Source organism: Sminthopsis crassicaudata, chromosome 5, assembly GCF_048593235.1.
Source record: "Sminthopsis crassicaudata isolate SCR6 chromosome 5, ASM4859323v1, whole genome shotgun sequence".
NCBI lineage: Eukaryota > Metazoa > Chordata > Mammalia > Dasyuromorphia > Dasyuridae > Sminthopsis > Sminthopsis crassicaudata.
In genome coordinates this window covers 194,167,746-194,194,058 of record NC_133621.1, presented here as the reverse complement: position 1 = coordinate 194,194,058, position 26,313 = coordinate 194,167,746, and the positions used below count along the sequence as shown (strand labels likewise).

Sequence of the window (26,313 nt, the reverse complement as noted above, 5' to 3'; positions counted from 1 at the left end):
CAATATCATTATTCCCATTTTTCACATAAAGGAATTGAGACCCCTACAAATAAAGTGACTTTTCTTACACTTATTTTTATAGCACCTCAAGACATATAAGGGATCTTCTTTACAACAATCCCACAGAGTGACTATAATTATCCCTATTTTGTGATTGAGGAAAGTGATTTATATGTAGTCACACAATATTGGAGCCCGAACTAGAACCCAGTTGATCTGATTCCAACCTTTTTCCCACCACATCATGGAATCTCTGTTCTCAGGGTATACACAGGAAAAACTGAGGAAACCATACCCAGCTAAAGTAGAGGATGTGGGTTGAAGTGCTGTTTTGCTTTTCAACTCCTTTGATCCTTGATCCTTGATCCTTTCATCTTTCCTGACTTCTTACATCTTACATCTCTGTGATTCCCAGGCTCAAATGACACTGGCTTCCTTTCTGTTCCCTAAACATGGCATTCTATCTCCTAACAGCATATTTATTGATTCTGTTCTATACCTAGAATGCTTTCTTTCCTCTTCCCGTCTTCCCTGTCTTCCTTCAAGTTTCAGCTAAAATCCCAGTTTTTTTATAAGAAGTCTTTTTCAGTCCTCCTTAATCTTAATTCCTTTCATGTGAAATTTTCCTCCATTTACCCTGCGTATATTTTGTTATACATAGTTAGCATGATTTCTCCCCCATTAGTTTGTGAGCTCTTTAAGAACCGGAGCTCTTTTTCCTTTTCTTTCTATTCCCAGGGCTTAGCACAATACTTGAAGCATAGTAGGCACTTAATAAATGCTTATTGACTGCTGACTGAATTAAGAAACTCCATACCCTCTCTGGATCACTGTAATAGTGGCATATATTCTGGTTACACTTCCTGCTAGTCAAGAAAAGTAAACCAAGCTTCCAATCCTGTCATCAGTGTACCTGATCTCTGATGCTTCTTTCTGCTCCAATAGGGTGGGAGAACGTGTACGGCTTTGACATGACCTGTATCCGGGACGTCGCCATGAGAGAACCCCTGGTGGACATTGTCGACCCAAAGCAAGTGGTGACCAATGCCTGTTTAATAAAGGTCTGGTAATTCATAAATATTCTGATTAAGCTAGAGTTTTAAGGATCCAGCCATGGTGTCCTGGAAAGGAAATTGATTCTGAGAGCTGAGACCTTGAATAGGACATCATCTGGATAGAAAAAGAAAAGAAACATATTCAGATCCCAGCTGTCCAAATGACCCCAGGTTCATAGATCCTCAACTTAACCTCAATTCTCTAAATTATAGTGGATCATTCTTGGCCCTTTAGAATTAAAAGACCTTGATATAAAAGAAAGTTTAGAAATGACCTGACCCATTCCTTTCATTTTACAGCTCAGAGAACCGAGTCCTATAGAGAGCTGAATTGATTTGCCTAGTGTCACATAGAAGCAGAGATTGGATTTAATCTTTGGATTGGATTTAATCTTTGTCCTTCTGATTCCAAATCGAACATTGGAAGCCCAAAGCCTCAAACAATTGACCAGTACTTATATTATGTTGACTTTGTGCTCAGCCTCCCAGGGACAGCAGAGGGGTATGTCATGCTTTGAGTCCTTTGGGTTACAGCTGCTCTAGCAACATGTTTCCTTGCTATTAAAGATTGATGAGCCTGGAAACGTTTGTATCAAAGAAGAAATGAATAGAGTTTTCACCAGCCTGTTAAGAATGATACTCTATAATTGTGTAGTTGGACTCTAGGGATCTTGGAGAGGGACAAAGGAAGGAAAGAATGTCATGTGGAGCAGGGATTCTACCTGTTCTATATGGTCTCATAACTCTCATTGTAGAATGAACAATTAGAGGAAGTTGCAGAGACAGATGTCAGCTTGATATATTAAAGAATATCCCAGTAATTCAAAGAATCCAAAGTGTAATGGGTTTCCCAGAGAGAGAGGGAAAGTGGTAGTAAGCTCCCCATTCCTTGAGGCAATTAGTAAATATTCAATAACTTTCACTCTAGGAAAAAAAAAAGTATCCACAATACTCTTTTAAGTGTAATCTATATTATTTACATTTTATCCTTTACTTTTTAAAGTCTAGACAATCAACAATACAATAAACCAAGCCCTAATTTGTAGTGTTTCTTGATTTCTAAGGTATAGATACACTGAAAATTTGACATATCAACTTTAAAATTTTTTTATTAGAGCTTTTTATTTACAAAGCATATGCATGGGTAATTTTTCCAACATTGACTCTTGCATAACCTTTTGTTCCATATTTTCCCCTCCTTCCTCCCCACTCCTTTCCCTAGCTGGCAGGTAGTCCAATACATGTTACATATATTGAAATACATATTAGATCCAATATATGTATACATATTTATAGAGCTGTCTTGTTGCACAAAAAGGATCCGATCAAGAAGGAAGGAAAAAAAAACTAAGAAAACAATGCAAGTAAATAACAACAGAAAGAGTAAGAATGCTATGTTGTGTTCTACACTCTGTTCCCATGGTTCTCTCTCTGGGTGTAGATGGCTCTCTTCATCACTGCACAGGTGGAACTGGTTTGAATCATCTCATTGTTGAAGAGAGCCACGTCCATCAGAATTGATCATCATATACTTTTGCTGTTGCCATATATAATGATCTACTGGTTCTGCTCATTTCACTCAGCATCAGTCGATGTAAGTCTCTCCAGTCCTCTCTGAAATCATCCTGCTGATCATTTCTTACAGAACATTAGTGTTCTATAACATTCATATACCACAATTTATTCAGCCATTCTGCAACTGATGGCCATTCACTCAGTTTCCAGTTTCTGGCCATTACAAAAACGGCTGCCACAAACATTTTGGCACATACAGGTTCCTTTCCCTCCTTTAAGGTCTCTTTGAGATATAATCCCAGTAGAAACACTGCTGGGTCAAATGGCACACACAGTTTGATAACTTTTTGAGCATTGTTCCAAACTGCTCTCCAGAATGGTTGGATCTATTCACAGTTCCACCAGTTTTCCCACATCCCCTCCAACATTCATCATTATTTGTTCCTGTCATCTTAGCCAATCTGACAGGTGTGTAATGGTATCTCAGAGTTGTCTTAATTTTCATTTCTTTGATCATTAGTGATTTGGAACACCTTTTCATGTGGCTACAAAAATAGTTTCAATTTCTTCATCTAAAAATTGTCGGTTCATATCCTTTGACCATTTATCAATTGGAGAATGGCTTGAACCTAGTATAAATTTGATAAATCAACTTTTGAGCATGATTAAAAACTGGTGCCAGAACAAGATGTTAGCAATATTTCAGAGGAGATTCATGCTTAAGCATTGATTGGGCTATGTTATCTTTGAGAATTCCACCAACATTGACAGTCTCAGATTCTATAAGTGGGTCAATGGTAAGAAGCAAGTTGCCAAGGTCTCTCTAAGATCCTATATAATGAAGATGGAATCCATCACCTAGATTCTTTACTCCCAGAACAATGGTTTTGCCCCCTGTACCACCCTGCTATCTACATGCTGGAGAATTATACTTGTCTTTGAGATTATCAGTCAAGTCCATATGGATTATAATTGGGATAGATGTCACATCAAGTAAAGAGAATATTTCTGCTTCTTGGAGGGGAAAGAGTTCAAATATTCCCTAAGCAGGAAAAAAAAGGAAAGAGAGGGAAAAGCTGAATTAGAACCAATGCTTTTGTAATGTTCTTAACTCTCAATCTAGCCCAGTTAGGGAGGAATAAGAAGGGTTGCTTCTATTATTAAAAGCCTCCAGTCACAGAAATTCTTCATAGCCCTCATAAAATCTCAAAGTCAAAGAGACTATTAAAGAGCACCAGCCCTGAATTCAGGAGGACCTGAATTCAAATCTGGCCTCAGACACTTAATACTTCCTAGCTTTGTGACCCTGGGCAAGTCACTTAACCCCAATTGCTTCTATTAAATCTTTTAGTATAACACATACCCATTTATTCTGGTTAAACCCCTAGAATGATCATTTCCATTTTAAGTGCTTACAAAACTATTCATTCAATTAATTAAATTATAATTTAATAAGTTCTAGAATTCATTCTAGCTCTAGAAATTATTTTTTCTGAAGCAGTTGGGGTCAAGTGACTTGCCCAGGGTCACAAAGCTAGAAAGTGTTGTGTCTAAGGCCAAATTTGAACTCAGGTCCTCCTGACTTCAGAGCTGATGCTCTATCTGCTGCACCAATTAACTGTCCTTAACTCTAGAATTTTAATAGGAAATAAACATCCATGAAGTTTTTCATATTCATGCTAAATAATTCTTGCTAGAGATAAGGCCTATTTTCTCTGGTTCAAGCCTTTCTGAAGGTAGAGAAGAGGAGCTGGTCAGCATCCTTCTTAAACTGATCCTATAGTTTTTCATCCTGGTCTCTTGCAAATATTCCACTTCTTTCATAAAATATAGGATAAAGGAACAAACAAGATAATTTGAAGACTTTTTAGAGGTACTTGAGATTTTTTTTTAAAAAGTGATAGGGCCTCTTTTGGCCTTAAGGATAAGTGACAATGTCTTACAAATGCATTATTTAGATGTTGTATATTTCCCATATTAGTGAGAATTTTTATTTTCTTTGGACTAAACCCTGTGTTAACAGGATCATAATACAGTGGAGAGCCAGCTGGACTGAGCTTCAGGAAGGTTTTGGGCTCAGGTATCATCAATGACTCACCCTAGCTTTTATGACCCTTTAGCTATTACTTAATTTCTCAGTGGCCTAGATAATTTTCCAAAACAGAGGCTCTTAACAGACCCTAGTGGGTCTGTGGATACAATTGGAGAGGGGAGAGTATGTGTGAATTTTTCTTAATAGAATGGTAACTATTTCAATTCTTTTCTAACCTTCTGGATTTAATTGTTTAAAATGATTATTCTTTAGTCTTCAGGCTTCACTGGACTATCAAGGGAGACTATAATGTCCCCCCACCCCCAATTTAAGATAATTTAAGATCATTAGTTGCAGATCTGAGTATAGAGGTAGAGGAATGAAGAATCTTTCTCACTGGAAATTTTCTACAACAAGGAAATCACAAGTTTGCTTAAGGGAGAGGAAACTTTTTTTTTAAGATGATTAAAAAAAAAAAAAAACCTAAACAAACAAATTTTCCCATAATGCAAATCATTTAGATTGGCAACAATTCCCATTTATATAGCACTTCACACACATTATCACATTTGAGCTATACAACTCTGTGAAGTAAGTAATACAAATATCATTATCACAATTTTACAAGTGAGGAATTTAGGTTTTAGAGCAGATGAGTGAATTATCTAAAAGATAGTAAGTGATAGAATTGGGACCCAAATGCAGAACTTTTATATCCAAATATTGTGCCCTTTTACTAAATAACATTAGCCTTAGTAATATGGAACTTCCCAACTTAGATGTTCTCATCATGTGTGCAGACCTAAAGCCTGCCCTTCCTTCATGGATGCATGTCATGAGGCTATCAAAATGTATTGCTTGATAGCCAGTCCTCTGCAATTGTAACAAGACTGGTCCTTGTATAACAGACCCCAATCCGTCCCTGGGACTGTATTCAAAGCCTGGGAGAACTTTCTAGGGCTCAAATTCCATTGGCACACAGTCTGATTGTTCTCCAAATTGTGATGAGGCTCCTCCATTTAAACAGGCAAACAATGAAGTTGGTACAAAGAATATTAGGCTGGTATCAGAAGAGATAGGTTATGCTCTTGGCTTTGCCATTTCCTATCTGGGTCTTCATTTGTAAGGGGAGGGAAGGTCCATTCTAGCTCAAAGTCTATGATTCTATTATTTATATAAAAACAAAACTAAATAAATATAAATCAATGAATAAAAATATAAATGTCATAATTAATTTTTTTTAAAGAATGACTTAAAACCAATAGAGTTTTTGTCACTCAGCAAAGAAATAAAAAGACACCAAGAATCTTATCAATATCTCTGGTGGTTCAGCAATAAAGCTAAAAGGTCAGCATCCTTCCTAAGATCCTTAGGTGATCTTCCTGATCACCTAAAGAATTATCTCAGGCACCAACCTAGAATTTTATGGCTGATGGGGTTCTGGGAGATTCTTTAATTCAACTCCCTTATTTTACAAGTTGAGGAAACTAAGGCATAGACTTTTCTAACATTACACAGGTATTAAGTAGCAGAATCAGGTTTCAAATGGATCATTTATTTGTTAATCCAATTAATCTCTCCAATTTGGCATGCTGTCTCAGAGGGAATTCAGATGATATACTTAAAGGATCAAGGATTTAGATTAGGTAGGGACCTTTCCAGTCATCTGATCCATCTTCTGCCTCCTCCCTGATTTTAAAGATGAGGAAACTAAAGCCGAAATTGGTGACTTTGCCCAAGGTAACACTAAGTAAATAACACAGCCAGAATTTGAACCTAGGCCTTTCATCTCCAAATCCAGTGGATTGTGCTACTCAGAGATGCACTTCCATCATTTGAAGCAGGCACTAGAAAAATCTCCTCACTTTGTTACACTGAGGTAGATGAATTCACATGGGCATGATCCAGGATATTCTAACCAACTGGAATAAAAAAAAAAAAACTTGAGATTTTAAAACCTTCTTCCAAACTACCAAGTTATAAGATTGGAAGAGAATGATTAAGTCTTTCTCTTTCCTCTTCTTATCCCTCCCTGTCACCATGTTTTTTTCCTCTATTGATTTACTACAAGAAGACAGGATAGGGATCAGCTGATTTGTTTGGAAGTTTGAAACCACCAGTGAGCTACTCTTCAGCTGTCAATAATGTGCTAAGTAGTTTTTTTGTCTTGCTGCTGGGCTAGGGAAATATTTGCCCTCATTCACACCCTTAATTGCTATTTTCATGCTATTAATGTTTTGGGTGCATTAACCTTTATTATAATTAAGCCTGTGTTTTGACTAGACATGCTGGGACACATCCATTTGTAACATTACTTAGTGGAGGCCAAGAAAGGCCAAGGCCACTCTGATTAATTTATGCTGATGGAGCAGCTAAGTCACCTCGGGGTGCCTTCAGCAAAGCTTCTAAATTCTCTGAGAGGCTAGAGAAGTTCCTATTCCTCCCAGGAGGAGACCTGGAAGCTAACAGAATTTGGCACTGCCTCAGATCTCCGGGTTCCAAGAAGGGCAATGGGATTTAAAGCCAAAAAAGCCTTAACAGTTATCTATTTCAACACTTTCATCTTACAAATTAGGGAAAGGAGGTCAGGGAGAGGAAATGACTTGTGGTTCAGCTTTTACAGATTGTAGCAGGGAACAGAACCAAGTAAGAATCCAGGTTCCTTGGATCTGGAGTTAGGAAGACAAGTTCAAATGTGACTTGAGACTGGGAGTCTTAACTGCTTACCTCAGTTTCCTTATCTGTAAAATGAGTTTAAAAAAGGGGAAAAAAAGGCAAACCATTTCAGTACCTTTGCTAAGAAAATCCCAAATGGGACGACTGGAGAAAAGACTGATCATTCTTGGATCTAAGTCTGGAGTTTGGAGTTCCTTGCATTACATCAGATGGAAAACTCTTTATTATAATACTAATGCTTCTAGGGAACATATGGAAATAGGAGGACAAAGTGAGGCTGGGATATTCCATTAGGAACAAAAAACATTAGCAAAGATAAGGAAGTAAAAATGAATTAAAAAAAAAAAGATAAGGAAGTAAAAATGAATAGAATTAGCTAAAGATCCTAAAGGATCTTATCCAACTTTATCATTTCCAGCTGACTATATTGAGGCCCAAAATTTGCACAGAGGTATTAAATAGTATACACAGTTTTCTTGTATAATCCATCTAGAATAGAATAATCGTTATGGATTGGAATCAGTAGAAGAAGAGCCTGGAAGTATATGGAAGCAACAGGGTATAGAGGGCTTTCAGAGCAAGTGAGCTAGATGACTTATTTAGCAGGCTAAAGGGAGCCATGGATGAGTTTTAGGCAGAGCTGTCCATTAGGAATGGATTAGAGTGGGGAGCAAGCAGAGGCAGAGATCATGGTTTGGACAAGGGGGAAGTAATAATGAGTATGACAGTGGCCAAGAGAATGAATGAGAGAGGAGAATTGAATTTGAATCTCGCCTTTCTTTCTTATAACCTGGGTAATTTTAGGCAAACTTATATAGTGCTTTACCAGTATTAACTCATTTTACCCTTACAACATCCTTGGGAGGTAGGTGCTATTATTATCATCACTGTACAGCTGAGACAAAAAGAGATTAAGTGAATTTCTCAGAGTTATTCTCAAAGCTAGTATCTGAGGTTAGATTTGAACTCATCTTCCTTACTTCTTGTCAAGTGCTCTGTCCATAGTGCCATCTCTCTGCTCAACCTCACTGCCACAATATTCTGAACCTGTTCCCTCATATGGAAAATGAAGAAGTTGTGCTATATGACTTCTATGGTTTCTTCCAATTCTAAATCTATGAACCTATGGACTTAGAAGAATTTGTACAAGGGAATTTATTGAAGATGAGAAAGAGAAAAGGAAGGAGACAGGAATAAATATTTATATAATGACTACTATATGTAACCTGGTTAATTAGGTGCTTTACAAAATTGCATAGTTGAGTAAAACAAACTCCTCCCACATTGGCTATGTTAAAAAATATGTCTCATTCCACATCTTGGATCCATCATCTCTCCATAGAGGTGATTATTCCTTTGAAACAATAGTTTATCAGAGTTCTTAAATCTTATTTGTTTTTACAACATTATTTTTATTGTTTACAGTGTAAATTCTTTTACTGGTTTTGCTTACTTCACTCAGAATCAAGTCTTCCCAGGTTTCTTTGAAATTACTCTCTTTATAATTTTCCATAGTATAAGAGTTTTTTCTTATATTGAAATGCTATCATTTGTTCAGTCACTTCTCAGTTGATGCATACTCCCTCAGGTTTCGATTCTTTGCCACTAAAAAAAAAGTCTTTTCTTTAAATGTTTTTTATACACATAGTAGTTTTTCCTCTTTCTCTTATCGTTTTTGGTAGTATTGCCTCGCTTATTCTTAAAGAATACCAGGAATAGAAAGTCCACAGATCTTCAGTTGCCAGTTCCTAATATTTAACATGTTTGACAAGTTGGTAGAAGGTCTTTCTTATGCCTAACTTAAATCTCCCCTGCTGCATTATAAGGCCTTTTAAAATTTCTGTCCTATTTTGAGTAGAGCTGGCAAATAGCTGGTGAGCATCTTTCACCTAAAGAGAATGGTACATTGTGAAGTCTTTCAATTACATTTGTTCCTCATGCAAGATTGATTTTCATCTACTTCCTACTGAAATTGTTATATCTATTAGTTCTTCAGTTCCCATTTGGAGCTGAAAATCCCGTTCTTTTTTCCCCATTGCTTTAAAAGTTTTTATTTTTTCTCTGCTTGAGTTCATTTTTAATGAGTCACCACAGAGTGAATCAGGACTGCTCTCTGTGACTTTCTGATCTAAGGTTTCAAATGAGATGATGCTCAATACTGGTATCCTGAAAGTCAAAGTATCCTTGCTTCTTGTCATTCTGTATCTGCTGAAGGATTCCTCAGATTTTTCTCTCTCTAACTTAAGCTTGTCCCCTGGAACCCTACTGAACCTTTAAAAATTAACATTTTATTTCCCCCTAATTGCATATAGAAACAATTTTTGACATTAGTTTTTTTAAATTTTGTTTCAAATTCTCTCCCTCCCTCTTTTTCCTTCTCGCATTGAAAAGGTAAGCCGTTTGCTATAGATGATATATGTGCAGTCATGCAAAACATATTTCCGTGTTAGTCATGTTATGAAGAAAACAAAGGTAAACCCCCCCTCCCAAGAAAATAAAGGAAAAAAATGCTTTAATTTGGATTTAGATTTCATCAGTTCTTTCCCTGGAGATATGGAGAGCATAAGTCCTTTAAAACTGTCCTGAATCATATTTTAGAGAACAGCTAAGTTACTCACAATTGATTACTGTTACTGTCTATAATGTTCTCCTGGTTCTGCTCATTTCACTTTGCATCAGTTCATGCAAGTCTTTTCAGGTTTTTCTGAAAGTATTTTGCTTGTCATTTCTTATAGCACTATTGTATTCCTCATAATATATAGCAATTTATTCAGCCATTTCCCAGTGAACACATCTTTAATTCCCAATCCTTTGCCTCTAAAAGAGATGCTATAAATATTTTTGTACATGTGAGTTCTATTCCTTATTTCTTAAATATCTTTGAGATATAGTCCTAGTACTGGTATTGCTTGGTCAAAGGCATGGTATTTTAGCCCTTGGGCCATAGTTCCAAATTGCTCTACAGAATGGTTAATTCAGGATATATTGTCATAATTGCTTATTCACTTTCAACTCTTATTCAACAACTCATTCATAATAGTGACCTTGTTCCAGATATTTGGCAGATAATAGAGATGTGATTGCTTGGCTAAGAGCAAGTTCTAGAAATATCCATAGCTTTTCTAGGTCATTCTGTATATCCTTTTGTATAAAGATAGGGAAAGCTGTTCAAATATGAGAGAAGATGGGATTTGTCAGGGAAAGGATTGGAACCTTAATTTTGAAGTGAGTAGTTACTGTATTGTAGACATTTAGAATATTAAAACTGTTTGGAACATGGAAGATTGTATGGTTTGGTCCCAACATTTTACAAATGAAGAGATTAAGGCCCTAATAAGGCACTAAATTTGCTTAAGAATTCACAACTAATCAAGAGTAGAGCCATACTTTTAACTCAGATCTAGTTTCAACAGCATTTACATGTACCTTGGTGAGTTTTTACATCCTTAATCCTTTGTCTCAAAAAAGAAAAAGCCCCAGAAATATTATAGGCCAAAATTCAGAGTATCTTGGATAAAAAAGAAATTACTACAAACACCATGAAAGAGAAGCAGTTCACATACTAAGGATTAGGATCACACAAAATCTGGCAACTTCCAAGAATGATGAGAGGAGATCTTGGAATACAATGTTACAAAAGATAAATGAGATAGGTTTCTAACCAAGAATAATATATCTTGAAAAGCTGAGCATGATTTTATGGGGGAATAATGGGTCTTAAATGCAACGAGGAGTTTCAAGAACTTTTATAAAAAGATAAGAGCTGAATAGGAAGAATTGAAGGAAGAAAACAACATTTTATTAAATTCTGAGCACTTAGTTAAACACTTTACAAAAATTATTTTATGTGACTCTCACAAAAACTTTGTGAGGCATGTAATATTATTATTTCTGTTTTTCAGTTGAGGAAACTGAGGCAAATGGAGTTAAAATGATTTGATCAAGGTCAGCTAGCAGCTGGGTCTAAAGCCATATTTGAACTCAAATCTTTCTGACTCCAGATTATGCTCTATGGACTATACACAGAATAATGCCTATATTATATTATAACAAAGTTAAAAATAAATCTAACCTCTTATAGAAAAAAAACGTCATATTTCTTTGTGTCAATGACACCCTCAACTCAATGATAAAGAGAAAGTCAATGCTTCTAAATTAAAATTTTAATTGAATTTAGAAAAAGATAGGAGACCAGTATAAAAACATCAGAACTCTGTAATGTTTTGGTTAGCTTTCTGGAGGTCTCAGCAGAATAATCACCATGAGAATAGTCAGGAATAAATCTTCATTATCTCTTTCACGGTCTGTCTTCTTCACCTAGGGTCCGGCTAGCTTTCTGAAGGTCCTTCAGAACGGGTCTTGAGTTACAGTGGAGGAAATGCAGGAGGCAGGAAAGCCACCAGGAGCTGGTCAAGTGTTCTCTCTTAAAGTGCAGGAGGCAGGAGAGCCACCAGGATGGTCTCTATCTTGAAGTCTGTCTATCTCTGGCTGAGTTTGTCCCCAGTTTATACACTCTATTACAATTACATCATCACAGTATATTGAGTATAAACAATCATTATATCACTAGGGAATCATTATTTGTTGTAAGATAAAATCAGTCATACTGAACTAGAGAACTCACAAGCTAAACTAGATAACATTGCCTTATCAATTCCACTGAGTTGACACCTTGTTGTAGGATTAAATCAATCATTCGGAGTTCCTGCTCTTTACAAAACTCTACTACATCAATATTTAGCCAGAATACACAATAGTAAATTTGAATACTATATTGCCCAGTTAAAGACAATGAAAAAGAAGCTTGGCAATAAGATACAGAAAACAAAAGTATATCACAATTCTTGATACCCTTAATCAAAATTAAAAGTGAAAGCCAAAAAGTAAGAGTGATGTAAGGAGACAAGGTGGCACAAAGAACATAAATAATTCATCATCAATCAAAATACATACTATTGAGGTTAGAGGAACAATGTGGCATAGTGACTTGAGAGCTGACATTGGAGCCAGGAAGATCTAACAGCTTGACTGTGTGACCTTTGGCAAGTCACTTAATCTGGTAGTGTTTGAGATAAATCTCCAAGACTATAAATTGCAAAGAAAGTACCAACCTGCATTGATAAGGTGATTTCTCTATGCCAAAAAGACTTGAGAAGTAAAGAAATTAGAAGAAAATGATAGCCTCCCTTGTCACCTCAAAAAAAAGGAAGATATAGAAAGTTTTTTTCTTTACATGTAAGTCTTAAAATAATGAAAACACAATTTGGATCAAGTATAAAACAGAAAATTTGCATCTCATTAATACTGGAGATTCAAAAAGTCTAGGTGAAGTTTTGAATTACTATAGTTTTAAGCCCCCTGGTATCATGAACAACAGAATATTCCCAAAGGGAGTGTCAAGATAGGTAATTAAAGCTCTTGCTGTTCAGTTGTGTCCAGTGCATCATGATCCCATTTAAGGTTCTCTAGGCAAAGACACTGGAGTGCTTTGCCATTTCCTTTGCCAGCTCATTTTACAAGTAAGAAAGCTGGGTGAAGCAATTTGCCCAGGATCACACAGTCTGTCTGAGGCCAGATTTAAACTCAGGAAGGTGAATCTTCCTGATTCTAGACCCAGCATTATATCTGCAGTGCTACCCAGCTGCCAAATGAACTCTAGCACTTCTGAAAAAGTGTAAAGCAAATCTATTTAAGAGCCTTCATTATTGGCTCAAACACTTTATACTGATTATACAGCTTCCTTTTTGATACAAGCCTGATTTTATCTTTCTTAACAGAAAACATTGTTTTTTTTTTAATTATTATTTCAGACAAGATGAATTCTAATCATACTTTCAGTTCCACCATGGCTGTTACCTCTACTCTTTAGACCACTGGAAAATGTCATTTACCATATTTATTGTTGGGAAACCTAACCCTTTAAGTTACAAATACCAAAACATCATATTAATCATGTTATATGGCAGCACTAAAAAAATAACTACTTCTCTTATGGAAACCTATAATTATAATGAAATGTCATTTATTTATTTATTTTGCTGAGGGAATTGGGGCTAAGTGACTTCCTAGGGGTGGGGTGGGGTGGTCACACAGCTAGGGAGTGTTAAGTGTCTGAGATCAAATTTGAACTCAGGTGCTCCTGACTTCAGGGCTGGTTCTCTATCCACTGCACTAACTAGCTGACCTCTAAATGTTATTTTGATTTAAAAACTGTAAAGTCCAAATATCCTCCAAGGAAAAATAAAACCTGAAGGTTTTGAACTTAAACATGGAGGTTGAGAAAAGTTATTTTGGTTTTTGAGACTGAATTTCCCTCTCTCTCTGGCTAGAAATGCAGCTGTCATTGATGAACTCAATCCTAATACTGATTAGCATGGAAGCTTTTCCCTGCTCTTTTCCTGATCTGAATCAATTCACTCCTCAGGTAGTCTGGTGGCCCCCCTCTTCCAGGGTCTCACCGACTGGTGCCAAACTTAGTTTGAACATCAGGCTGGCATTCATCCTACTGCAGGTCAGAATTTCTCATCTCAAATAGTCTACCAACCTCTCTCCACAGCAGGAATTACAGATACATATCCCCAGGAGCAAGGATTATAGGTGTGTAGCCCCCTACCTGCAGGAATTACCACTATATGTTACTATGACTGACTGGAAGCAAAATTGAACCAATCGATCATTGAAATACTTATAAATATCCTGATCTTCCCAGCAAAGACTATTAAGAAGAAAATTGAAGTTGTAAATGTTAAGATATTGGTTGGTATTCTAGTGTCAAATCTAATGTCAATAACAGAGGAATGAACACCTATTCATTTTTTGCGGCATGGTGAAATGGATAATAATGTATCTAGAGGATATCCAGTTGAAAACTGTACAATATTAATGAAATACAGAATTCATTACCTTGAGGCATACATAAAAAATTAATATTTCCTTGTCCAAAAGTAGGAAGATGATTAATACAAGTTCTTAAGAGAAATAGGTTAAAATTTACAGAAATACTTTTGCTACAACCAATAAATATGTATTTATTGTCTACTATGAGCCAGGCACTATACTAAGCACTAGAGATGCAAAGAAGATAGAAAAGATGCTTCCTGATCTTAAGGAGCTTGCAATTTAAAGCAAAAATTGCAAGCAATATATACCAAGCGGATACATACCAAAATTGGAAATACAGAAAGAATGTTTCCTGTGGAAGGTAGCATTTGATTTGGAACTTAAGGAAGCCAGGGAATTCAGCATGGCTGGATTAGAGTATTTTTTGAGAAGTTAGGTTTAAGAAGACTTTTGAAAATATAAAGGGGGGGATAGGTTCTAAAGATCATTAAATGCCAAATAGAACATTTTGTATTTGCTCCTGGAGTCAAGAGTTTACAGAGTAGGAGGTGATGTGTCTGGTCCTGCCCTCTAGGAAAATCATTTTAGTTTCTGAATGGAAGTTGGACTGGAGAGGGGAGATACTTGAGGCAGGCAGACCCATCAGCAGAATATTGCAGTCATTAAGATGTGAGGTGATGAGGGGCTGCACTAGAGTGATGACAGTCAGAGAAAAGAAAGGGGATGTGATGTGCAAATGTGAAATTGACAGGCTTTGGCAACAGCTTGGCAATGGGGAAGAGGAGAAGGGATAGTGAGGAATCCAGGTTGACTCCTAGGTTGTAAGCCTGAGGGACTGGGATGATGGAGTAGCTCACCCTGGTAATAAGGAAGCTAAGAGTCAGGGATGTTTTAGGGGGGGAAATAATAACAATTGACAAATCACCTATTACCAGGCTTAAGACTAAAGCTTGGTAGAACCAGGCACTTGGCTGACATTTCTTTGCAATCTCTGCACAATGGTGAGGTATCAGGGAAAGCTGTTAGGACTAGTATTATCACACATATTTTACAGATGGGGCCCTGAAGCCTAGAGAGATAAAGCACTTATCCAGGGTCACACAACTAGTAAATGATAGAACAGAATTTTAATTCAGTTCTCAGGTCTATAAATCTAGTGTTCTCTTCTATATAGAGATCTAATAATAATAGCTAGCATTTATATAGTGCACTAAGCTTTGCAAAGCACTTTACAATTATCTCTTTATATTTACAATAATAGCAGCAATATTTTAAGGTTTACAAAGCTCTTTACAAATATCTCATTTTATATTTACAACAGCAACCATAACAACAATAATAGCATATATATAATTATAACACTTAAAGGTTTGCAAATATCTTTACAAATATCTCATTTTATATTTGCAATAATAATAATAAGCATTTATGTAACTATCACAATTTAAGGTTTGCAAAGCATCTTACAAATATTTAATTTTATATTTATAATAACAACAACAATAATAATAATTAGCATTTATATAACTATTACACTTTAAAGTTTGGAAAGCACTTTACAAGTATCTCATTTCATAGAACAACAATAGCTATCATATCATTGTGTTTTAAAGTTTAGGAAATACTTTAAAATCTTATCTCATCTTATTCTTACAATAATTCTGGGAGGCACATTATATTATTAACCTATTTTTACAGATGAAGAAACTGAAGCAGAGATTAATTAATTTGCTCAGGGTCATTTAACTAATAATTATTTGAAGTCAATTTTGAACTCAGGTCTTCTGACTCCATAAGCAGCCCTATTTTCTTTGCATCACTTAGCAGGTTCCCCAAGAAGTAGGAACTCTTATAGTTATCCCTTCTACATCACTACTTTTCCAATTGTGGTTTTGATATATTGAAGATTGGCATAAGAAATTAAATGGAAATTTGGGGAAATTTAGCGGAACCACAGATGACATATGAAGGTCAACATACAACATAGATCCTATGACCACACATACATAACCTAAAATTTTCAATAAGATCCTGTAAATACCCCATAAAATAAAAGAGAAAACTTCATATTTCTTCTCTGATATGAGCAAGAGCCAAACATTTTTACATGTTTTTTTTTTCCAGATCATGGGGGTACCATGTCCCTTGCTCCCATAATATTGAAGGAATAACTATATTATACCCAGTTTACAGATAAAGAAACTGAGGCAGTAAAGTTAAGTGACCTGGCCAAGATTACACAACTAGTAAATGCTTGAGCCTGGATTTGAATTTAGGTACTTCAATACCCTCGTGTTTTCAGATAAGGAGTAATGTCACCTGTTTGGACTCATCTCGATTCTCCTGCCTCCTGGGCCAAAAGCTCTCTGCCTTTTACCAGATTATAGTCTCACCAGGGTAAAGGGAGACCTTTTCAGAGTGGCGGGTTCTGCCAGAGCTTTGCTATGCTGAGATGGCACTGGGAACCCAGGGCTCCCAGTTTCTACATTGGGATGAATTTTTGGACTAGGACTTGACTACAATAATAATAATAATAATAAAGCAGATAACCCCAAATGCATTTTTTCTTAGGTTTAGGATACATCTTCTGGTTTACTTCATTTAATGTGCCATTTTTAACCACCTCCTTTTCTCTTCAGACCTTAGCCTCCATAAGTTTGCATCATTCATTTAGCCCTGGAGCTGCAGAACTCCAGGGAATCTACCTGGAGTCTACCCAGTGACTCAGACAGCCCTCTGGGGAAAGGGGGTAAGTATCCTGTGCTCTGTCTTTCTTTTTCCACTGCAGGAGGTAGACATTTACACTGTGAAGACTGAAGAGCTCTCATTCACATCTGCATTCTGCCTCCAGATTCAGCGCAACGACTATATCCACGCTCTGGTCACCTATTTTAATATTGAATTTACCAAGTGCCACAAGAAAATGGGATTTTCCACAGGTAAGCAGGCTACTCTCCTGCCCTCTCGGCCAGCATGCACCTCTCCCATAGGATTCTGGTCTTGTCTTGGTGGCTTATGAAAAGTTCTCAGGAAAGACATTTTGGAATCTCTTCTTGAAGGAAAGGAAGAAGCAGCTTCCATCCTCATTATCAAAGCCATAACAAGGATTTCATCATCTGGGGAAAATTCATTTGAGTGTGGGTAGGAAAGAACCATAATCCTAGGATATTTTAAGGATGCTGGTCCTAGATGTTTTGTATGGCACAGATTCTCAATCCAGAGAACACCCACAGGTTGTATACCTCCTCTTCTCCCCCAACTTCCACACTGCCAGGGAAGGCGGGCCTAAGAGAGGAGGGGCATAATGTCACAGGAGACCTAAAGGAAGGGAGGAGGAAAGAGCACATTGACTCCTGTCAAGGCACTGTGTTTCTTCTTGGAGATCAGCCAGATCTTTTTTTTTTTCTCCTCCCCAAACCATCCAATACAGATGAAGGAAGGAAGCATATTCTTCAAATGCTGGTGCCCTGGGGAGAAGGAAATAGCTTTTTAAAAAACACATTTTAAAAAAAACTGCTGTTCTAGTACAAAGAGTGTCTCCTCTGGTGGCATTTTTTTGGAGAAAGTGTCCATCATTACCCAGAAAGCCAGAGAGCAGCAACAATCCTAGGTAGGTCCATACTAGTCGAATAGTAGAATGGAGGATTCTTTAAGAGGGGATAGGACCTATAGATTATTGAATCTGACCCTTTCCTTTTATTAAGGAGCAGAAATGAAATGAACCAAGTACATAAAACTAGTAACTTTCAGAGACCAAGTGCTGGACATTTCTCCTGCAACCCATTTTGGGGCAGGCTACACTAGTATTGGGGGATTTATTTAGATCCCTTTGCTTAGTTTTCTGCAAGTATTATAGACAAAGAGGGAAGGGTATTACATAATTGAATGAATGAATCTCTCTCATTTCCATATCTCCCTCAAAGAAATAGGGTCTAATCTCAGCTCTATCATATATTAGCTAAGTGATCTTGGTCTAGTCATTTACCTACTTTTGTTATAATAGGAATCTTATCTGTAAAATGAAGATCTGGTTCTAAACTTCCTTTAAAGTGATTCTTAGTGCTGTTCTTGCAAGGACTATTTCTAATTTTTAGTATGCATGGCATACAGGGGTTGGTAAATGTTTAACAACTAGTTCTCCAGATTTTTTTTTACTCATGACACACTTTTAAAAAATATCTTTTTATTTTTCAAAATATATGCAAAGATAGTTTTAAAATTTACTCCTGCAAAACCTCATTTACAAATTTTTCTCTCTTCTTTCCCATGTCTCCCCTCTCTCAGACAGCAAGCAATCCAATATAAGTTAAACAAGTGCAATTCTTCTAAATATATTTCCATATTCAACATGACAGACTTTTGTGCTTAATCTTCATTATAAAAATTTTCTCTGTCACTTTCTTAAGCTTAAGCAATCAATGAAACAATAAATCAATCCCTGATTGGTAGCATTTGCTGATATCCAAAGTGTAAATGCTCATATAGAACATTTAACAATCATTTGGGGAGCCTTTACCAGCTGACTCCAGCATACTCCTGTATGATGGCATACCTCAGAGTTAGGGTATTTGGAGTACAGACAATTGAATCTCTTTTAGGGAGGAAAAGGTGACAGGAAAGCAAAGTAGAGACATAGTCTGAGAATTATGGGATCATAAAAAATTAAGGGAACTTAACTGAAAGGGAACTTAGAAATCATGTGGTCCAATCTGTTCATCTTTATAGATTAGGAAACAATACCTAAGAAGTCAAATGACATAAAACATATATAGTAAATGGAGCAACTAGATGGCTCAGTGGACAGAGTGCTGGGCCTGAGTCAGGAATCTTTGTGAGTTCAAATATAGCCTCAGATACTTATTGACTGGGTGATCCTGGGTAAAACACTTAATCCTATTTGCCTCAGTTTTCTTATTTGTAAAATGAGCTGGAGAAAGAAATGACAAATTACCCCAGTATCTCTGCCAAGAAAACTCCAAATGAGGTCATGAAAAGATGTGGTTGAAAACCAACAACAAATAATATTCCCAGAATCTCGGACTAGAAGGGACCTCAGGGATCTCAAGAAGTATGCCCTGAGAAATGCTCTTTACAAATGGCCCTCTAATCTCTGTAGACCTCCATTGATGGAGCAGCCCCTTCTTCTTTGGGGCAGCTTTCCTTACTAACTAAGCCTAAAGTTGTCTCTTTACAGCTTCCACTTATAGTAAAAAGCAGTTTAGGAGATTGAACCTAGAGATAGGAAGAATTCAATCCAAATTTGACCTCAGATATTACCTGTGTGATCACCAGCAAGTCATTTCAACTCAGTCTGCCTCAATTCTCTCCATATGTGAAAAGGGGAATAATAATAGCAACTACCTCTCAATATTATAAGGATAAAATATTTGTAAAGTACTGTATAAATTCTATTTGTTACTACTATCAGTTCCTAGTTCTGCTTTATGAGCCCAAGAATAATGAATCTATTTCTTTTCCACATGACAGTTCTTCAGATATTCAAAGATGGTTATTATATTCTCCTTTTTTCTTTTCCAAGCTAATTCCTTAAAACAAAGCTTCTTAAACTGTGGGTCATGACCTCACGTGGGATCTTGTAACTGATTGTGGGGGCTGTGAAATTATAATTTATTATCATTAAATGTTTGATTTGTGTGCCTATATTATATACCTATATATCTGAGTTCCTGTAAAAAAAAAAAAGGGTTGTGAGTGGAAAAAGTTTAAGAAGCTCTGCTTTAAATTACTCTTCATGTTGTATAGTCTCTGGTTTTCTCATTCTCTAGATTTTCCCAGTGATTTTTCTAACATATCCAAGGGGGATATATTTGCTACTGAATTTTAAACTGAAAATATCTGGAAAATCTTCAGTACCTGCAGTGAACTCTCAACTAGTCCTGAGATCTTGTGGCAGATTGAAGAATGTATGGGCTGAGTGTTTTTAGTCTTCTGTTTCTTTTTTGCCAGACTAGTGAAATCTATAGATCCATTCTCAGAATCTCTTTTTAAAAATGCATAAAGCAAAATACATAGGACTAAGGAGATCAGTTATATTAAAATAAAATTATTAAAATATATTTTTAAAAAACAAGTTCATGTATCCCAGGTTAAGAACCACTGATTATAGACTTATAGATAACCTTGCTTGACTCCTTCCAAAAGAGCTTATGGTCAGAATAATTCTTTCACACCTGTCAAGAGAGGGTTAAATTAACAACTACTGTGACACAGAGATATGGCTAGGCAACAGTTTGTATGAAAAACAAGGTATATGTGTATATACATATGTATATACACACATATATTTTTATGCACACACATGCATATGTCTTATGTTGTATATGCATGTAGAATGTATATATTTATATACACAGCTCTGTTTAACTGTCAGTCTATATATTTGTCTCTATCTGTCTCTGTCTCTCTCTCACTGTCTAGAATGTATATATTTATATACACAACTCAATCTATACCTGTCTATATCTATCTGTGTATCTTACTAGCTGTCTATTTATCTGTCAGGCTGTCTATATATCTGCCTGTCTCTGTCTCTCTGTTAACCTCTCTCTCTGTTGTCTCTCTCTATGTATCTGTGTCTCTTTGTTCCTGTCTCTCTTTCTTTGTCTCTGTGTGTGTCTCTTTCTATCGCTCTGTCTCTGACTTTCTGTTTCTCCCTGCCTCTCCCTGCCTCTCTTTGTCTCTCTCTGATTCTCTTTCTCTGTATCTCTCCCTATCTCTCTCTGTCTCTCTCTGACTCTCTTTCTCTGTCTGTCTCTATGTCTCTCTTGGTGTGTCCTTTCCCCCCCCCCCCCTCTCTCTCTCTCTCTCTCTCTCTCTCTCTCTCTCTCTCTCTCTCTCTCTCTCTCCCCCTCTCCCTCTTTCTCTCTCTCTTTCCCTCTCTCTCTCTTTCTTTCCTTCCCTCCCTCTCTTTCTCTTCCATACATATATACACACACATGTCATCTATTACGACTCCTTCATTTAATAAATGCAGAAAGCAAGACTAAATTTGGAGATGTGGTTTACCCAAGGTCAACTAGTAATCAGTCAGGATAAACCTAGTGATCTATTTACTGGGCAATTTGAGCACTAATAGATCTTTGCATTAACGTTTGCTGAAAAAAATGAGAGACTTTTTGGACTGGGCAAGTTAGGGGTTAGAAACATTAAGATGGGGTGGATCTGGAAGGATTGCTATTGTCTTGTTGTTTAGTTGTTTCAGTTATGTCTAATTCTTTGTGACATCGTTTAAGGTTTTCATGACAGACACTAGAGTGGTTTATGTCCTTTCCTGCTCCAACTCCTTTTACAGATGAAGAAACTGATGCAGACAGGGTTAAAAGATCTGCTCATAAGTCACACAGCTAATAAGTGTCTGAGGCCAGATTTGAATTCAAGAAGTTGAATCTTCCTGGTTTTATGTCCAGTCACCCAGCTGCTGGAAAGATTAATGGTATTTAAATAGAAAATGTTTCTTCTGAATGGGATAGCACATATAGAAGTGTTGACAGAAGAATATTTAAGTCATATTCAGTAGATGCTGTGGAGACTACTTAGTTGGAGAAAGTTGGAAATAAAACTGAAAAGATAGAGGCCACTTTGTAACTAGAGCCGAACCTCTTAACCTAGGCAGTGTGTCCCCTGTACAACTTACTATTCTCCCTCCAAAATTATGCTGAGCAGGTAAAGTGGAGCAAGAATTGAAAGTGTATCAACTCAGCCTTCTTTTCAATTAGGAGTCATACCTTCTACTGTATATGAGCACCATCCAAAACACTCAAAGCTTAGTTGGAAGCCCAGGTGACTCACTGAAAATCAAATGTAATCAATGATTATAATAACAGAAAGATGGTATAGAATTTATGTGGCTCATTGGATAGAACACCAGACCTGGAGTCAGGAAAACTCATCTTCCTGAGTTCAGATCTGGTCTCAGACACTTACTAGCTGTGGTCCGGGCATTTCATTGAACCATGTTTGCCTTTGTTTACTTATTAACAAAATGAGTTGGAGAAGGAAATGGCAAATCACTCCAGTATCTTTGTCAAGAAAACCCCAACTGGGGTTGCAGAGTCAGGCACAACTAAAAATAACTAAACAACAGTATCCAATAAAAGGAAGATCAATGTATAGTGAGTAAGGAGTCCTGGGTTCAAGTCTTGACTACCACCCAACTGTATGATCTTGGACAAATCAGGTTAGGTTTTCCTAACTCCAGTTTGAGTGTTTTATTCATTACTAAACTAGTTGCCTCTGCATAAGGGAACTTCGCTGATAAATTGTCATTCTGCTGTCCTGTGTCTGCCAGTACCACCTGTTATATCTATAAGCCATGCCCATTGTTCTTGATACTTAATATCCAACCCACTGAAGCCCCCAACCTCCATAGCATTGTGACTTAGTTGCTTAACCTTGAGGATTTCAGATAAGTAACAAAGGGCCTTAAATAACTCATTGCACATATTTTTTTGAAATCTTAATATGTAGTATTTGTTCTATGACTGCCCTTAGTTTATGATTGTGGTCATAATTCTCGTGTTCTCATTCATCATTTCTACTCACAATGAACTTCCATTCTAATAGAGATAAGCACCTATTACAATATATAGAAGCATGAAAAATTAATATATGCATTTATATATGTACACAAATATATACATAATCACATATATACATATAGATAGATACCTACCTATCTATCTATCTCTATCTATCTACCTATCTCTATCTCTATCTATCTCTTCCTCTCTCCCTCTCTCCCTTTATTCCCCCCTCTCTCTCCCTCTTCCTCCTTCCCTCCCTTCCACTCTCCCTCTTTTTCTCCCTCCTCCTCCTCCTCCTCCTCCTCCTCCTCCTCCTCCTCCTCTCCTCCTCCTCCTCCTCCTCCTCCTCCTCCTCCTCCTCCTCCTCCTCCTCCTCCTCCTCTTCCTCCTCCTCCTCCTCCTCCTCCTCCTCCTCCTCCTCCTCTTCCTTCTCCTCCTCCTCCTCCTCCTCCTCCTCTTCCTTCTCCTCTTCCTTCTCCTCCTCCTCCTCCTCCTCCTCCTCCTCCTCCTCCTCCTCCTCCTCCTCCTCCTCCTCCTCCTCCTCCTCCTCCTCCTCCTCCTCCTCCTCCTCCTCCTCCTCCTCCTCCTCCTCCTTCTTCTTCTTCTTCTTCTTCTTCTTCTTCTTCTTCTTCTTCTTCTTCTTCTTCTTCTTCTTCTTCTTCTTCTTCTTCTTCTTCTTCTTCTTCTTCCTCCTCTTCCTTCCTCCTCCTCCCTCTGTCTCTGTCCCTATCTCTGTCTCTGTCTCTCTGTCTCTCTCTCTCTGTGTCTCTGTCTCTCTCTGTCTCTCTCTGTCTCTCTCTCTCTCTCTCTCTCTCTCTCTCTCTCTCTCTCTCTCTCTCTCACTCTGTCTCTCTGTCTCTGTCTCTCTCTGTGTGTCTCTCTAGCCTGGAAAAAGTCCAGTCTAGACTCTCTGTCTCTCTCTGTTGTCATTTAGTCATTTAAGCCATATCTGACTCTCCAATACTCCTTTTGGGAATTTCTTGGCAAAGATGCTGAAATGGTTTGTTATTTCCTTCTTCAGTTCATTTTTTTTACAAGTGAGAAAACTGAGGCAAACAGGATTAAGCAATTTGTACATAGCTAGTAAGTGTCAGAAGCCAGATTTGAACCTAGGGAGATGTATATACACACACAAATGTAAAAAACAAGGTAATTTGTCTCGAAAGGCACAAGCATTGGAAAGGGAGAAGCAGAAAGGCTTCATCAGAAGATGTTGCCTAAATTGCAATTTAAAGAAAACAAGGGATTCTGTGAGGCAGAGATAAAGAGAGAGTACATTCCAGGCTTGAACAAAAAGCCTTTTTTGCAGATACATACCCAGTTGGGGGAGATAAGGTATCTTGCATAAGGAACAGAAAAAAGTCCAATTTGACTAGATCTTAATCAAAGTGGGGGTAAGATAGAGTATCATGCATAAGGAACAGATAAAAGGCCAATTTGACTAGATCATAGTCAAAGCTGGGGTAATAATATTCACCGAGTCTGGAAAAGTTGGTTGGGATCTCAAAAACTTAGGCAAAAGACTTTTTATTTTATTTTAGAGGAAATAGGAAGCCTCTGCAGTCAGTTGAGTTAAGAGCTTCCTCATTGGTCCTATCTAAATTTAAGGAAAATCACAAACCTACAAAATTGTGTATGGAGCTAGAGAAGATAGCAAGGTTATATGAAAGAGCTCCAAGGACTGCAGGGATGTAGTAGTCACCTTTTATAAGAGGTTAGGTTGAAATTATCAGACTTCAATGACTGAAGAAAAACACAGGCTGAAAGCAAGAAGGATGGAAATCTATCCCATCTCAGGCCATGTGAATATAGAGACATGTTCATCTAATTCCGGAGCATGAAGAGCAATGCAATTTCTGATGGAGCACATCTTACGAGCTAGGCTCTGTTCTTGATCCTGTACCAGAATACTGGCCTATAGAAATATTCCTTTGAAGTCCCAGAGAATTTGAAGAGGAAAAAACAAAACAAAACAAAATATATGCTTCTTCACCCACAGAATACTTAGCTTAGGGCACTCATTAACTCATGTTAGTGTTGACTGAAAATACACCAGTAAGTGTTTTGATAGGTAAAGGAAAGAGGTTAAACTAGATGATCTCAAAGGTCTCTTTCAGGTCTGATTTTCTATGCTTCACAGATAAAGGCAATGGTGATGGCTTGCTAGTGAATAATTTTGAGAAATATAGAATGTTTGAAGATAGTTTGGAATGAATACAATTTGAAATTGGAAAACTTGGATTCAAGTCAAGTACCTTACAACCTGCCTGTGTTACCTTAGACAAGTCAGTTTAATCTCTATGAGCCTCAATTTTTCCATCTATAAAATAGGAATAGAGGTTGGAACTAAACCTGTGATGCTACCAATACAGATTGGCCTTTCTCTGACAAATGTCTTAATTATCTAGACCACTGAGGGATTGTGATTTGCTCAGAATATGATATTTGTGAGTGGTGAGACTTTAATCAAGTTTTTTTTCTGGCTTTTAGGTAAGCGCTTTTTCTGAAACAACACACAGCATTTCATGAAAAATTAGAGCCAGTAAAATATATTTGCACTACTTATCTAATTCCTTGCCATAAACAGAATCTTAACTGGAATTCTAGAACTTAGGACAAATTCAAATGTGGATAGAAGACGGCAGTAGTGCAGAGAGTATCTTGAAAACCTTGATAGGATTTGGTGTGAAGACAGCCTAGGAAAGAATATCATAATGATGGATACCATGGACAGTGGATGGTCAAATGGCAGATGGCTATAGAGGGAGGAAGGAAAGCTATTTCCCTTGATCATGAAAGTTGCCTGGTTCTAAGTTCCATTTGCCTGGTGCTGGCTAAATCTCTTTTTGTGAGGAACAGATGAAATACTGCATGAAAATATTTTGTAAACTATAAAGTGCTATAAGTCTGATTTTTGAGGGTGACATCTACAAGGACAATTACATGCAAAGCACTTAATGTTTGTTGGATTAAATTTAATTGAACTATGCCCTCCCACTGAGTTCTGTGCCTCTTTCAGAAAGAGAATTCTGTCTAGTCTGGATAAGAACTGGGTCTGAGCCCAGTAAAGCATTTCTTAAACTCTCATGGGGCATCATAATGGATGATGGAAAGAGGCTGCTTAAATCTTATTGTTTGAAGGTCTTTAAGAGCAGGAAAGACACCTGTCTGTCTGAGCTGGTGTAGGTGGAGGATGGGGGTAGATAGTACTGTCAATCATTCCTTGAATAATATTTAACACAGAGCCTAAGACAAGATTTCTTTGGGGAACGTTTTTTTAACAACCAATTGACAGAGAATGAGGCTGGGAGCAGGTGGACTTCATTTTGTAGAATAATTTTAATTGATAAGTATTGTTATTATGCCACCTACATTTCCTAATATATCTGTCTCCTTACTCCACACAGAGAGCCATTTTATAGTAAATAATAAAAAAGAAGGAAAAAAGCAGTTTGACAAAATTAATCATTATAACAAAAAGTCTGACATTATATGCAGTATTCCAACCTATACTTCCCTACCTGGACAAAGAAGCAAGAAAAATTCCTTTTCATTTTTGGGACTAGTTGGGACTAAACTTTACAATTTTGTAGCATTCAATTTAAATTTTTTTTTTGTTCCATTTGTATTGCTATAGTCATTTTATCTATAC

General features: G+C 37.0%; 1 protein-coding gene across 9 annotated transcripts in view; it reads left to right on the top strand.

Annotated features, from left to right (window-relative positions):
• Positions 1-26,313, top strand: part of PRMT8 (protein arginine methyltransferase 8) — a 166,353-nt gene that overhangs the window by 127,456 nt on the left and 12,584 nt on the right. For all 9 annotated transcript variants that reach the window (XM_074269249.1, XM_074269255.1, XM_074269248.1 and 6 more), the window contains 2 exons: positions 946-1,061; positions 16,907-17,057. In XM_074269249.1, the coding sequence (XP_074125350.1) occupies positions 946-1,061; positions 16,907-17,057 (267 nt within the window). The remainder of the gene's footprint in view (positions 1-945; positions 1,062-16,906; positions 17,058-26,313) is intronic.